The sequence below is a fragment of the Quercus suber genome, unplaced genomic scaffold (assembly GCF_002906115.3).
Source record: "Quercus suber isolate HL8 unplaced genomic scaffold, Cork oak 2.0 scaffold_89, whole genome shotgun sequence".
Lineage (NCBI taxonomy): Eukaryota > Viridiplantae > Streptophyta > Magnoliopsida > Fagales > Fagaceae > Quercus > Quercus suber.
Window position 1 is genome coordinate 1,227,116 of NW_027069554.1, and position 13,105 is coordinate 1,240,220.

At 37.4% G+C, this 13,105-nt stretch overlaps 1 protein-coding gene across 1 annotated transcript; it reads left to right on the top strand.

The window, feature by feature from the left end:
- Window positions 1–801: 801 nt before the first annotated feature.
- On the top strand, window positions 802–11,560 carry LOC112017961 (uncharacterized). The gene is made up of 5 exons (XM_065774286.1): window positions 802–1,868; window positions 6,548–7,610; window positions 8,471–9,839; window positions 9,925–10,008; window positions 10,781–11,560. Exons 1-5 carry the CDS (start codon window positions 1,253–1,255, stop codon window positions 11,522–11,524), a joined length of 3,876 nt encoding a protein of 1,291 aa, XP_065630358.1. The 5' UTR covers window positions 802–1,252; the 3' UTR covers window positions 11,525–11,560.
- Window positions 11,561–13,105: the final 1,545 nt, after the last annotated feature.

Sequence of the window (13,105 nt, forward strand, 5' to 3'; positions counted from 1 at the left end):
ATAGTCCATCATCATTTCGCTCTTGTTATTTTTGAAGGGGCGACTCCTTTAGTGTGATTGAATATTTTCAGCATCCTTTAGTCAATGTGCCTAATATTATTATTTATTTTTTTGCCCATTGTATTTGTTTCCCTTAATTCTCTCTTATTTAGTTAAGGTGAAAATATTAGTAAAAGAAGATGGGGGATTCGAATGTTTTCAATTGTAGCCTACCAAATTCTTATCTCCCCAAATAGATAGGGGAGGAAAAATGGTTTGTAGTGTATAGCTAGGAGTTACCTTTCCACACCTTTTTGTCTTTTACTATTAACTTTTTGGTAAATATACACAAGCAACATTTTCATCTTCTCATTCTTCTTCTAAAACCATTCCACAAGAAGCTAAAATGCTAGTACCGGTATTGTGTTTTAGTTCACTTCTTTCTTCTATGTACTTTTTCTTAAGTCAGAATCACAATCACACTGTGCTGTCTCTAGAAGATTGAAATCAAGTGGACTTGGTTCCATCCAGGTAAGGTGGAACCCACCAATCCAATCCTACGGATAAGGTAATATCTAATTTGACCTCAAAGGTCCACCTACCCCACGTAATCACCGGAGCACCAGATTTACTCTGCTCCCGCTGCTACATACGTGTCACCACCCTATTGGATACAGCAACGTGAGCCAATTACAACAGTATCATTGTTGCAACACAAATAAACACCGCAAGGACACCCTCCGTAATTAACACAGAACTACCGAGGGTAATATCGTCACACCGGCACAAATTATCTCGAGTCCTCTCTGAGTCTCGGTAAACAAAAGCAAAGCAAAAAGGCTTCACACCCTATTTTTGTTTTCCTATTCTCTTCAGAACCACTTCTCTCTCCGTGGCTCTCTCGTAATTCTCATTCATTTCGATCCCATTCTCATAAATCTCCTCCGATTTCCGGCGATCCATTCTATCCGGTGGCTCTTCCGTTCTATTCTCCGACCGCCGTTCACTGTTAGGGTTTATTTTTTCACTCCCTCCGAGATTTTCGCACTTAGGGTTTTTGAATTTTTTGATTCGAGTGCTCGCTTTTTGGTTGAGAAGCTTCGCGATTAGGGTTCTGATATCGGGGTTTCAATATTTGAGTATCGATTTCGAGGCTAGGGTTTCGATTTTTCGATCTGAGCCCTCAATTTTTGTTCGTGGATTTGCAAGTTAGGGTTTCGGTTTTGGTTTGGTTCGGGAATCTGCAACTAGGGTTTTTGAGTGTATTTCAGTGATGCCGAGAGGTTCAAGGCACAAATCTAGCAAACACAGCTCGAGGGAAGCGAGGGAGTACTCGGACTCGGAGAAAGATTTGAGCACGAAGGATCGGAAGGGAGGCAAGGAGGAGAGTGGCGCTGGAGCTAGGGTTTCAAAGGAATCTGCTTCGAGCGAAAAACGGAAGCTTGATTCTGTGAAGGATTCCAAGGACTTGTACGCTTCTGGAAATGGCGAGTATGCCGAAGAGCATAGCTCGTCGAAGCGGCGAAGAGAGCGCGGCGATGAAGTAGTAACCGATCGGTGGAATGGCGGGGATGATGATCGGACTGAGGTGTCGAAGAAGTCCAAGGAGTCGAAGGAATCAAAGGAGTTGAAGGAGTCTAGGGAGTTGAAGGAATTGAAGGCTTCCAGTGAATCGAAAAGTAGCAGCAGCAGTAGGAGGAGAGAGGAGGGCTTGGGAGTGTATGGTGAGGCTGAGGAGGCAAAGAGGAGCAGTGGGAAGCATCGGGATTCAGGTCGAAAGGAGAGTAGAGAAGCTGAAAGGGAGAAGAAGAGTAAAGAAGGGAAAAGTGAGAGAGTGGTCATTGATAATGACGAACAGCGCGAGACGAAGAAGGCCCTTGAAATTACTGGTAAGGTAACTGATTGGTTTGCTGGTTAATATGCATTTGTGTGTATATTGTGATTATGTTGTTATGTACTGATAGTAGGTTATGGTATATTAGAGTGTTTTGAGATTGGTAAACAGTATTAGAAAATGAAAAGTGTGGTTGTTTGAGTTACTAGGGAAGTCATTAGCTTTTGAATATCAGTACCTAAAAATCATTGGATTTTGCTCCATTTTTAGAACCCCAAGTGCGATTTGATATGGTAACTCATTTTTTAAAGGAACTTTGTGCAATTTCAGTAGCTGTGAGGCTTAATTATGTTAGATTTGTTTGCTTGCTTGAAATTTGATATCCTACTTTGTATTCATTTTCTACATTTGATTTCAGTCTGATGATATTTCTTAAATGCTTCCGGTTCCATGCTGCGACCTTTTCTGTTGCGAGGCATCGAAATTAGTCATAAGCCAACATTCATGAAATTTAAGTTAACATTGTCTATCATATCTTCAGGACAATGTAGTTATTATGACTATTCTCTAGATAGAATTTTTGAAATGTTTTAACTTTTTATTTAATTATTTATTTTATTTTAGATCTAAGGATCTTGATTTTAATGGGTGGGAGCTGATATGAATCTCAGAACATTAAAATTGTCCATACTTTTATTTGAAAATTTAACATCGCATAATTTAATCAAACAGAATAAATCCTAGATACGAATGATAACTCATGTTGTGTGCTTTTCACAGTGATAAATTTAGTGATCTAGCTGGTTTGATATCTTTTTTATTTTCCTTCCTTTTTGTTATTACATAGTTTCATATTTTCCTTCTCTTTTGTTAAATGTTATTGTTGGTATTCTCTAATTTAAACCTGAAGATATTCATAGAAATTGAAAAGAATTGGATTGCTAAAGCCTAAATGTGACAAAAAATAATTGTTATGCACTTCTGTGGTGAGGTAATCGAAGCTGATGATAGAACAAGACTACAGTTAATCAGCTATCATCTGATTAAGAGGAATTCTTTAGTACATAGCCCGGATACTTTACTTATATCACGATTGTCAGAAATAGATATTCAGTGAAGTTATATTTATATTACTGATAATTAAAAAATGATTGTCAGAAATAGATGATTGAATTGAAACTGATTAGAAAAGAAATAATACGAGAATATTTGTTGAAAGCTTCATTATATTATTACAAATATGATATTAGTACATTGTGGTGCTATCTTCCTTCTACATACCCTTGGAAGCTCACCATTATGCTCATAGTTATTGAAACGTTGAGTGTTTCTGGTCTTCAATTGGACCTTCAAAACTTCCAATCAGGGGCAATTTACAGATGTGTTACACCTTTCAAGTCAGGAGCATTGTTTTACTTAACACTTTAGGTTAATGTTACATATGCTCCAAACAATATCTATGCAACCTCACAATATTCACTGCATCTTTAATTGATTATATTAGTTATCAGAGTTGTTATTGTGCTACTCAAATTCATGTTATTCTGTAATTGAACACCATGATTTTGTCAACCCTAGAATTTAAGAGGAAGAAAATTTTGAATTCTCTTATTTTTCAGGGTTTGATTTGTCGTGGGCTAAAGGAAATAAAGGTTTGAGAAAAATATGTTAGTAATATATTTGAGCCTGTCAGGATTTGAGCTTTTTTATCCACAATATGTGAGATATGGAGAGAAATTTATATGGTCAAGACTAAAACTAAAATTTCTTTCTTTTGTTTTCTCTTTTTAACCGTAAGTTTTTAACAATATAATCTTCTGTTCATTACTTTTCTAATAATTAGTGAAATATGTACCAAATGTAGTAAAAGTTCAGTCTCTTTTTTTTTCCCTGGTCCTTCCATTTTCTCAAGATAATAATTGAGAAATGGAAGGACCAGGAAAAAAAAAATGGAAGGACCAGGAAAATGGAAGGACGGTTGTGTTTAATTTCATATTATGGTTTTAGGATCTGCATGTTAGGGTGGTTGATCAAGAGTTATTGTAAATGTGCTAGGAATCTTTCTGATACGTTGACAATATGTGTCCTGCTTTGCGATGTTGGTTGTCCTTTCATAGTTTCCTATGCTTGAGTAGCATTTTTTGGGACTTTATGCATGTAGGAGGTAATATTGAAAAATGCAGTTGTAACCCAAAAGAAGGAAAGAAGAGAAATGCAGTTTTTATTAGAGAACTACCAACTCATTAGACGTGTTTATACTTGATTTAAGAAAATGAATGATAAAAACTTCTTGCTTTGTAGTTAATATGCTTATACTCCTAAAATAAAATCTTTGATTGTTGTTGCATTTCCATTTTACTTAATTAAGCTTTAAACTAACTAATGGGGATTGGTTACACGAATCCTGTGCCATTTTGTTCTGTCTAGTTCAATATTCTTTGTAAAGTCTTTGGCAAGCATGTCAAATTATCTGATTTGTTTTGATTTGCGGCTTGCGAAATTTATGGGTGCCATAGGCTTAAGAATTTTGAGAAATTTTGCTAGTACTCATAAGAAAAATGGTCTATGGCAAGGATGCCTTTCTCCCCTTCTACATCCACGTGTTCTTGGTCCTTTCTCTGCTCCCTTTTTTGCCTTGGATTTTACAACAGTAACAAAGGAGGAAGAACAACAAAGCCTTGTCCCAAAACCTTGGGGTTGGAAGGCTGCGTGAATTCTTCTCCTCCATCCTATCCAGAATCAGACTTTTTGCTACTCTTTAATTAACATGTTCTTTTTTATTACTACTAATATTATTTTAGGTCTTCCTCCTCTTCTTGTTCCTTTACCTTAATCAAATCACCCTTGTTCACCCGTACAGTCATGTGTGCTGTTGTTGATGTGGTGAAGATTTTATGGTTTAATTGAAAGCTCTAGAACAGATGCAGACACTATGAATTATTGAATATGGTTTAAAGTTGACTTCGAAGAAAAAAAGCCATTTCTTAATACACTTAACTATTGTGGGTGAAACATTCTCCCACTTCAAATAAACCAATATATACTTCCATAACCTTCTTTAGTTCGATAAACATTCATTGTTTTCTCAATGGGAGAGCTTCACTGTATTTAGTGACATTAAATACTCTCTCCATCCCATATTGTTGGTTCTCTAGTTTATTTTGGAATGTTGAAAGGTATGGTTCCATTTGAAAGGTCAATGAAGATAATATTAATACTTTTCCTAATTTACCCTTTACTTGATTTGAGAAATAAATATCCCTTTACATTTAGTTTTATTTAAGTTTAAATTCAAGAGTATAGTTTGGATGCTTCCAACTTTTTATTTGAAAGACAATTCATCAAAAAATGTTCCCCTAAAAAGTTGGATTTTTTAACCAAAACTAGCAAGATAAAATGGAGGGATTATTTTTCATGTGGATTGTTGAGCCCTTTAGCACGCACTTGGGAATGTATGGATGGTTGTAGTGAGCATTGAGATACTGCAGCAGGATTTTTGTTAATTGATTTTTCATATATATCTCTCTGTGTGTGACATTTCTTTATCTTTCTTGGATGAATTGGAATGTGTAATTTTTATACCACTTGTGGATTTACCTATATTCATTCTGGATATTAAGCATTGGTAATTTAGAGTTTCCAGTGACTTGAAGTGATTTTATCCTTTTCAGTTACAGTGCCGTAGGAATTCAGGGATCTACTGATGGAATTATACTGTGTAGCTTCTATGGAATTTATTTATTGCTGACAGTGTCCTTCGGGAACACAAAAATATTTATCTTTATTAGCTTCGTAATTCGTATAATTTACTCCTTTTTGTTTTTAAAAATCTGAAACTCTTAAAATACTGTTCTATCTTAAGCTATAATGTTTAGTATGAAAGAACTCTCATATAAACCTATTTATTACTTGATCATAGTGTCTGATTGTTTGTCATGGCACAAACCATCCTTTTCCCCTTCTTAATGACATCCATTATACATAATGTTTTAGCAATAACATTTACTGTGATGACTTGAAACATGGTAGTCTGTTGGATGTTGGATTATTACCATGCATGTAATTGTCTTGTAATGCAATTATACCTTGTGCACAAATACATTGGAGGCTACATCCAGTTGGCCAAGACATCCTTGTATTGCAAAGAGAATGAAAACTGATTACTGTTATACTTAATTTTTGGATGGCGTTGAATATGGTGTTGCCATTAACCTATTGAAAAAAATAAAAAATAAAAAATAAAAAATAAAAAATAAAAAATAAAATTGGTGTTGCTATAGCACTGGAATATGAAGCCACTTATAAATGGAGTTAAATGCCTAGAGCCAGTTCTTTTAGAAGTTTTCAGTTGTTAATGGGTGCTATTGAAAAACAGGAGAATTGAGGTTAGAGAAACATAATTTTGTTTTGGAAGGGAGGGTTTAATGAACAAACTTCCATATAAAATTTATGTGTTTTTATTCATAATATGTTTCATAGATAAAGTGCCTTATGAAAATAATTTTTAATTGTTTTTAACTCCTGCATAACTAAAGCTATTGATTTGAGTGTGGCATGTAACCTAGTTCCCTGACCCTTAAAATATTATTCTATTCTTATTTTAGAAGACCTGATGCATTTCTTTAATGAATATGAAGAATTTGTTTTATGAAATGTTCTATGAATACCATATACATGATCTTGGCTTTTCTAGTCAAGACTCCAGCTAACATCTTTATCTGTGTCTTCTGGCAGAATTGAATGCACAGGATGAGTTGCAAACTCCTGAACCAGAAAACCAGCTTGAGAGGCGGACAAGGAAAAAAAGAGATGGTTCTGGTGATTGGGAAAAGCATCAAGATGATGTTGGGGATATTAATGATAGACGATTATCGTCTAGGGATGATGTTGGCAAGGATGGACGACAAAAGGATGAAAAGCGCAGGGATGATAGATCTAGAGACAAGTATCGAGAAGACATGGAAAAGGACAACAAGCATCGTGATGACAAGCAAAGTGATGAGCGCCCTGCAAAAGACCATGCTAGCATTAGGTCTGATGATAAGCGTGCAAAGGATGAAAAGGATGCTGTAGAAATACGACAGAAGAGAACCAAACTTCAGGATAGTGACCGTGATCGAGAGCGTGATCGGGAACGTGATCGGGAACGGGAACGGGAAAGGGAAAGGGAACGAGATCGTGATATAGAGGCTAGTCGGGATCGTGATCGTGATCGGTATCGTGACCGTGACCGTGACCGTGAACGTGATGGGGACCGTGGGCATGAACGCAGCCGTGATCGTGACCGTGACAGTGATCGTGACCGTGATTATGATCGGGATCATGACCGTGACCGTGATTGGGATTATGACCGTGATCGAGATCGTGATCATGACCGTAGTCGAGACCGCGTTCGTGATCGTGACCGTGACCGTGGGCGTGATCATGACCGTGAATATGATCGTGACCGAGAATATGAGCGTGATCGAGACCAAGACCGTGACCGTGACCGTGACCGTGACCATGACCGCCATCGTGATGGCGATGGATATGATGAGCGAAGTGCTAGGTACAAAGATGGCAGGGGAAAGAAAAGATCCCCGGATGATCGTGATGATCCTAATGATAATAAAACTAGAGTTGTCAAATCTCACTATCCTGATTTGGAGAAGAAATCTGTGACTGGCAGTAAAGTTGAATCTGATGCTGATAGGGGAAGATCTCAATCTCGCCAAGCTCATGTGGACACTACTATTGGTAGCAACAGACGGAGAAATTCTCCCAGCTCCAGTTCACATGTTGGCGTAGATGAATACAGGTTTGTATTTTTTCTGAACTCCATCTAGTGGAAAATCTGGTTGTTGTAGGCATATCTGATTTCGTAGATTATCTATGGAATGGTTTGCTCTGACATTTGTATGCTGGTTTTGTAGGTGTGTTTGTTTCTCAATATTAGGCATTGTGCTTCTGCATATTTGAAAATATTATTTTACTATGTTAAATTTGCCTCAGGTTAGCATGCTCAGCAATGTACTGTGACAAATCTCTTTGTTCTGTTTTTTATCCTTTTTTTTTTTTTTTTTTTTTTTTTGTGGGGGGTGGGGGTGGATCATATGGATTAGAGTTTAAATTTTGTGTTACATGTCATAAACATGTGGTTCATTTGTTGACCTAGCATATCTTCTGTAAGTATTCTATTAATAAAATCCATTTGATTGTGGCTTTGTGGTAAAAGTGGTGGCCTTTTAAACTGTTATGTTGATGATGTGAAACTAGCACATGTGCTAGTGTTGTGACCAACATCATGTTATTATCCTTTTAAATGAGATAAGCCTTCTGTTTAATCTGTTTATGTTGCCATTCATCTTATGCTACTGCCTGATGTAATCAAACTTGGAGGATTAATGCTAGGAGCTGGACCAATACAGTGGAAAATATTAATTCAATGATTATGTCTGAAACATTAATGTGTTTCACAATAGCACTTGTTTAAATGCTCATTCTTTTGTTCTAATATATCTGTACATTTGAAATAAAATATAAGGAGCCTGAATTCACCTGCAATGTTTTTAAAGGTCAGTTGGATTTTATGGGAATGTGATGTGATATAACCATAATTTCTTGTGAAGCATATGTGGAATTCAATAATAATGATGTCTTCACTTCTTTCCGTTACAGGCATTTAAATCCTGAAGATTTGAAGTACAGGGATAATAAGTCCGAACAGAGGCCCAAGACAATTTCTTCGAGAGAAGTAAGTGCTTTCTCTGGAGTGTCAGAAAGAGGTGCAAAGTACAGAACCATGGAGAAAGCTGTCAAAATGGAAGATGGCCATTTAGGGGAGCTGCCAACTGAAAGGTCTTCAAGTTCCAGGGCTTCACCCAAGGGCTTGATGGAAAGATCTCCTTCATCTACAAGTATTGACCGTAGGTATATAAATAGAACCAGCGTTAGGCGGAGTCTTGATATTGAAGATACAGGACGCAGGAGCAGTGCTTCCATTGATGCTAGAGAATTCTCTACTACTGAGGACAGGCTGTATAGGGACTTGCCACCAGAAAAGACTCCATTGGATGACTCCTCTCAGGCAGATTCATCTTATTATAATAGAACTAGTCAGAGTAATGCATCTTCTTTGATTCCTCCATCACCTGCTTACAGAGCCGGTGTTGACAGCCCTTCATTTGCTGGTTCCTTGGAAGAAGATGGTAGAGTTAACTCCACTCCCCGTTATAAGAGGGGTAGTGATCCTAGTGTAGTAAGAGGACATGGAAATGCTTGGAGGGGTGTCCATGGTTGGTCTTCATCAGTACCAAATGGCTTCATTCCTTACCAACACGGACCTCATGGGGGTTTTCAGGCAATGATACCACCGTTTCCATCTCAACCTATGTTTGGTGTTAGACCTGATATTAATCACTCTGGGATTCATTATCACATGCCTGAGGCCGACAGGTTTCCTGGTCACTTGCGTCCAGTTGGCTGGCAGAATATGTTGGATGGTTCAGGCCCTCCTCACTTGCATGGATGGGATGGAAGTAATGGCTCAGGCCCTCCTCACATGTATGGGGGGGCTGAATGGGACCCGAAGAGGCACTCGATGAATGGTCGGGGTTGGGACTCAAATGCTGACATATGGAAAGGACCAGATAATGAGATGAAGAGGGACTTGCCTTCCCCGTCCCTCAAAGATGATTATCCAGTGCAGGTCCCAGTAGATGATGCTTTGGCTGGGAATGCAGGTCAGAGGTCTCAACATGAAGAAAACAATGAGGTTCAGGCAAAAACCACTGAAATAAGCTCCACCGCTACTTCTCCAGCAAAAGAAGCTACTGATTCTCTGCCTAAACCTGCCCATGAAAAGGCACCTGATCCTTCCAAATTATCAAGGGATGATGCTTCTTATTTCAGCCGCATATATCTTTCTAAGCTAGATATTTCAGCCGAACTTGCACGTCCAGAGTTGTACAATCAGTGTATAAGCTTGTTGGATATTGAACAAAGTGCTTCTGTTGATGAAGACAGCACTATGGATGTATTTTTGGAGGTGAGAATCTTGACAAAAACTCTCCCATTCCCTTTATAAATATTGATGAACTCTTATTGATAACTATTCTTTGTAATTGTGACAGGATGAAGGAAGAGCTTGTCTGAAATTTTCCAATAACTTATTGAGCCGTTCACTTTTTCCTGCCATAAAGGATTCTGTTCTTCAGGTAATTTTTCTGATGGATGGAGATATTGCTAGTCATTGATATCTTATTCTTATCTTATTCTTATGTAGTTTTAGTAGCCACATCCTCATAATTGTTCATATGTCCTACCTTGCCTGAGGGCTACAAGTGGTTGTTATGATGCATGCTTTTAATCAGATGTTATTAAAGCCTTTTCTAACCAAAAGATAACAAAAGCCCTTTTTAATCGGATGTCATTAAAACCTTTTAAAGCCTGTGTGCAAGAGGTAGGTTCCTCTTCATCAATAGAATATGTACATATATAGAAGACCTCATAAGACAAATCTTTGGTTTAAAGTGAATAATTTGTGTGTGGGATCATTGATTCTCTTCTTTCTGTCCTGTTACTTAAAGGGGAAGCTGTTTACCAGTAGTTGCGCTGCATATTTCATAATTGCAAACTAATCATGACATTATTATTTTGTTGATTTATAGTTTCAATGGAAGTACTGGATTTCTCCAGTTTGCAAATCTATATTTTCAATTTACTTTCTCCCCCTAGTTTCAAGTACATGTTTTGGTGAACACTGGTCAGGTTGAGTGCCTTTTTGGGTGCTGTTTAACTGTGCTGGAATTATTTGTAACAGTTTAATGTTTGCATCTGTGCACAACTAACTCATTTTTGTTGTCACTGTCACATTATGCCAACACTGCTTTAACTGTCTGGGAATATTGCCAGGACTTTAAATCTAAGTCAAAATGTTCGAATACTGATTCTAGATTCTAGCTGGTTGACACAAATTGTGATTTGCAGAGAGCCATGGACCTCTACAAGAAGCAGAGGGTGAAAATAGTAAGATTGTCATCTCTTAGCGGGGGAACATTTGACATTAAATCAGCTTCCAACCAGGTGAAAGTGGAGGAGAAAGTCCCCATCTGTGGTGAGGAGAAAGTGGAAGAGCAAGTCCCCATCTGTGGTGTGGAGAAAGTACTGGAGCCAGTCCCGACTTTGGATACAGAAATGCCATGTTCGCCTATGTCAACTTTAGATCAGAATAAAGTGGAAGCTGTTTCATCCAGAGACATACAAGAAGATACAGAGGAGCCCGTTGCATCCCCAATTCAGGAGGTGCAGAATCACATCTTTACCCCTTCTCCAAAGATGGAAGTAGTGGTTCAATTTTATGGTGGTGAGACCCCAGGGGGGATAGAGCCAGTTTCCAGTTTGGAGGAAAAGAATGGAATGGCTTCTGAACAGGTGAATTTGGAGGTTGCAGATGGGGATTCAGGTGATAATGAATCACAGACGACTACCACTTTGCCGATGGATGGCGATGGCGATGGCGATGGTGAGAACATCAACAACATGCTTGGGGAAACTAATGGCAATAACTCTGCCTATTGTGGAGAGGAAAGGTTTTCTGGTGATGCAATAAATGGTCCTAAATTATTTCCAGGTGGTTCTCCTAGGGCTTGTGAGGGTTTGTTGCCTGGGCCAAATGAGTCTGAGTCGGTAATTTTTAGTCGGATACATCATTCTCCTGAAAGTACACATTGAGACAATTTCTATAAACTTTGTTTCGTTTTTATTGCATTTTTGGTTTTTTAGTTAATTTTGCTATTTCATAGTTCTTGTTGCTTCTCTTCTTCAGTAAGGAAATAAAAAGGAAATCTATCTCAGCTTTGGGTCCCTTGATAAGAGGGGGGGCGAGGCCCCACGTCGTTTTTGTTCCCTTCCTCTCTTTGATTGAGAAGATCAGGTAAATCTGTGTTCTCCTTGGACAAATCAAATCATATCTACTTGTCTTCTCTTCTATTCTTAATGTGCACACCTGCATTTGCGTTGGACAATCGTGTTTTTTGGAGTTTTAGATGGAGATCGGAATTTAATGCACACGTACACAAACGCATAAGTTCTGCACCACACACACAAACACACGTGCACACGTACTACTGTACTTACGACATTTCGCTTAATTATTATGTTTTCCTCCTTTGGGACATTTGAATTTGTTTTTAATATAATATAATATAATATAAATGAAAAGATGGGAAGTGTTACTAAAAAAGGGGATAAAAAAATAAGATGGAAACCGCATTGGGCCGGCCCGCTTAAGTTTTTGCCTATAAGCTTGAAGGCGCGCACACGCACGTGTGTGCATATATATATATATGGAGGATATTTTTTTGGAAACTTGGATAATGAATTGAACCAACTAGTGGAAACAAATTACGACGGGAAGGGACTATTTTATCTTTATCCCGTGACAACAAAAATTCCAGCCCGGATAAGGATATAATCTTTCCTTCCAAACGGTAACAACTTCTAACAACTTAGTTTGCGTCGTTTGACATCTACTTTTTTCTACTAAAATATACTTCTTTACTAACAACTTAGTTTGCGTTTGACACCTACTTTTTTTCTACTAAAATATACTTTTTCACTAACAACAAAGTCTGCGTCTGACACCTACTTTTTTTTCCTACTAAAATATACTTGAAAAAGTGAAAGTTTTAGAAAGTTGGACAGGAAGTTCTAAAAAGATGAAAGTTGACAAATAAGCTCAATTTAAATTTTAGAATTAGTTATGAAATTCTCATAAGAAAAATCGAAATCGGTCCCATCAATTATTTGTATTTTTTCTTTTCATCAGAATCTCTTCCTCTCAATTAAACACAGCCAATATATCTCAATTGTTGGTTACTAAATTCACCTCATGAACGTCTGATTTACAAATCTGCCATCAATGTGATTTCTATATTTATTTATTTATTTTTTTGTCTCTTTTGCAACTCATCCTGTGCATTAGTAAAAGGAGTTTGCAAAGCAATTTTTTTTTTTTTTTGGAGGGGCGGGGCGGGGGATTGATAATGCACAAGCAAATTCCCATTTTGGGAAGTTAGTTGTCTGATGGGGATCTAAGTTGCGGTGTAATTTTTTGTTTGTTTGTCGATATTACACTTTTTAGTAAATTTTTATTGGATATATATATATATATATATATACATTCATTGTTGGGATTACATGCTTGAAGGCGCGCACACGCACGTGTGTGCATATATATATATATATATATATATATGGAGGATATTTTTTTGGAAACTTGGATAATGAATTGAACCAACAAGTGGAAGCAAA

Coding starts and splice junctions, on each gene's coding strand:
- LOC112017961 (XM_065774286.1), top strand. CDS start 1,253: ATGCCGAGAGGTTCAAGGCACAAATCTAGCAAACACAGCTCGAGGGAA. Junction 1,869..6,547: donor GAAGGCCCTTGAAATTACTG/GTAAGGTAACTG, acceptor GTCTTCTGGCAG/AATTGAATGCACAGGATGAG. Junction 9,840..9,924: donor CTATGGATGTATTTTTGGAG/GTGAGAATCTTG, acceptor TAATTGTGACAG/GATGAAGGAAGAGCTTGTCT.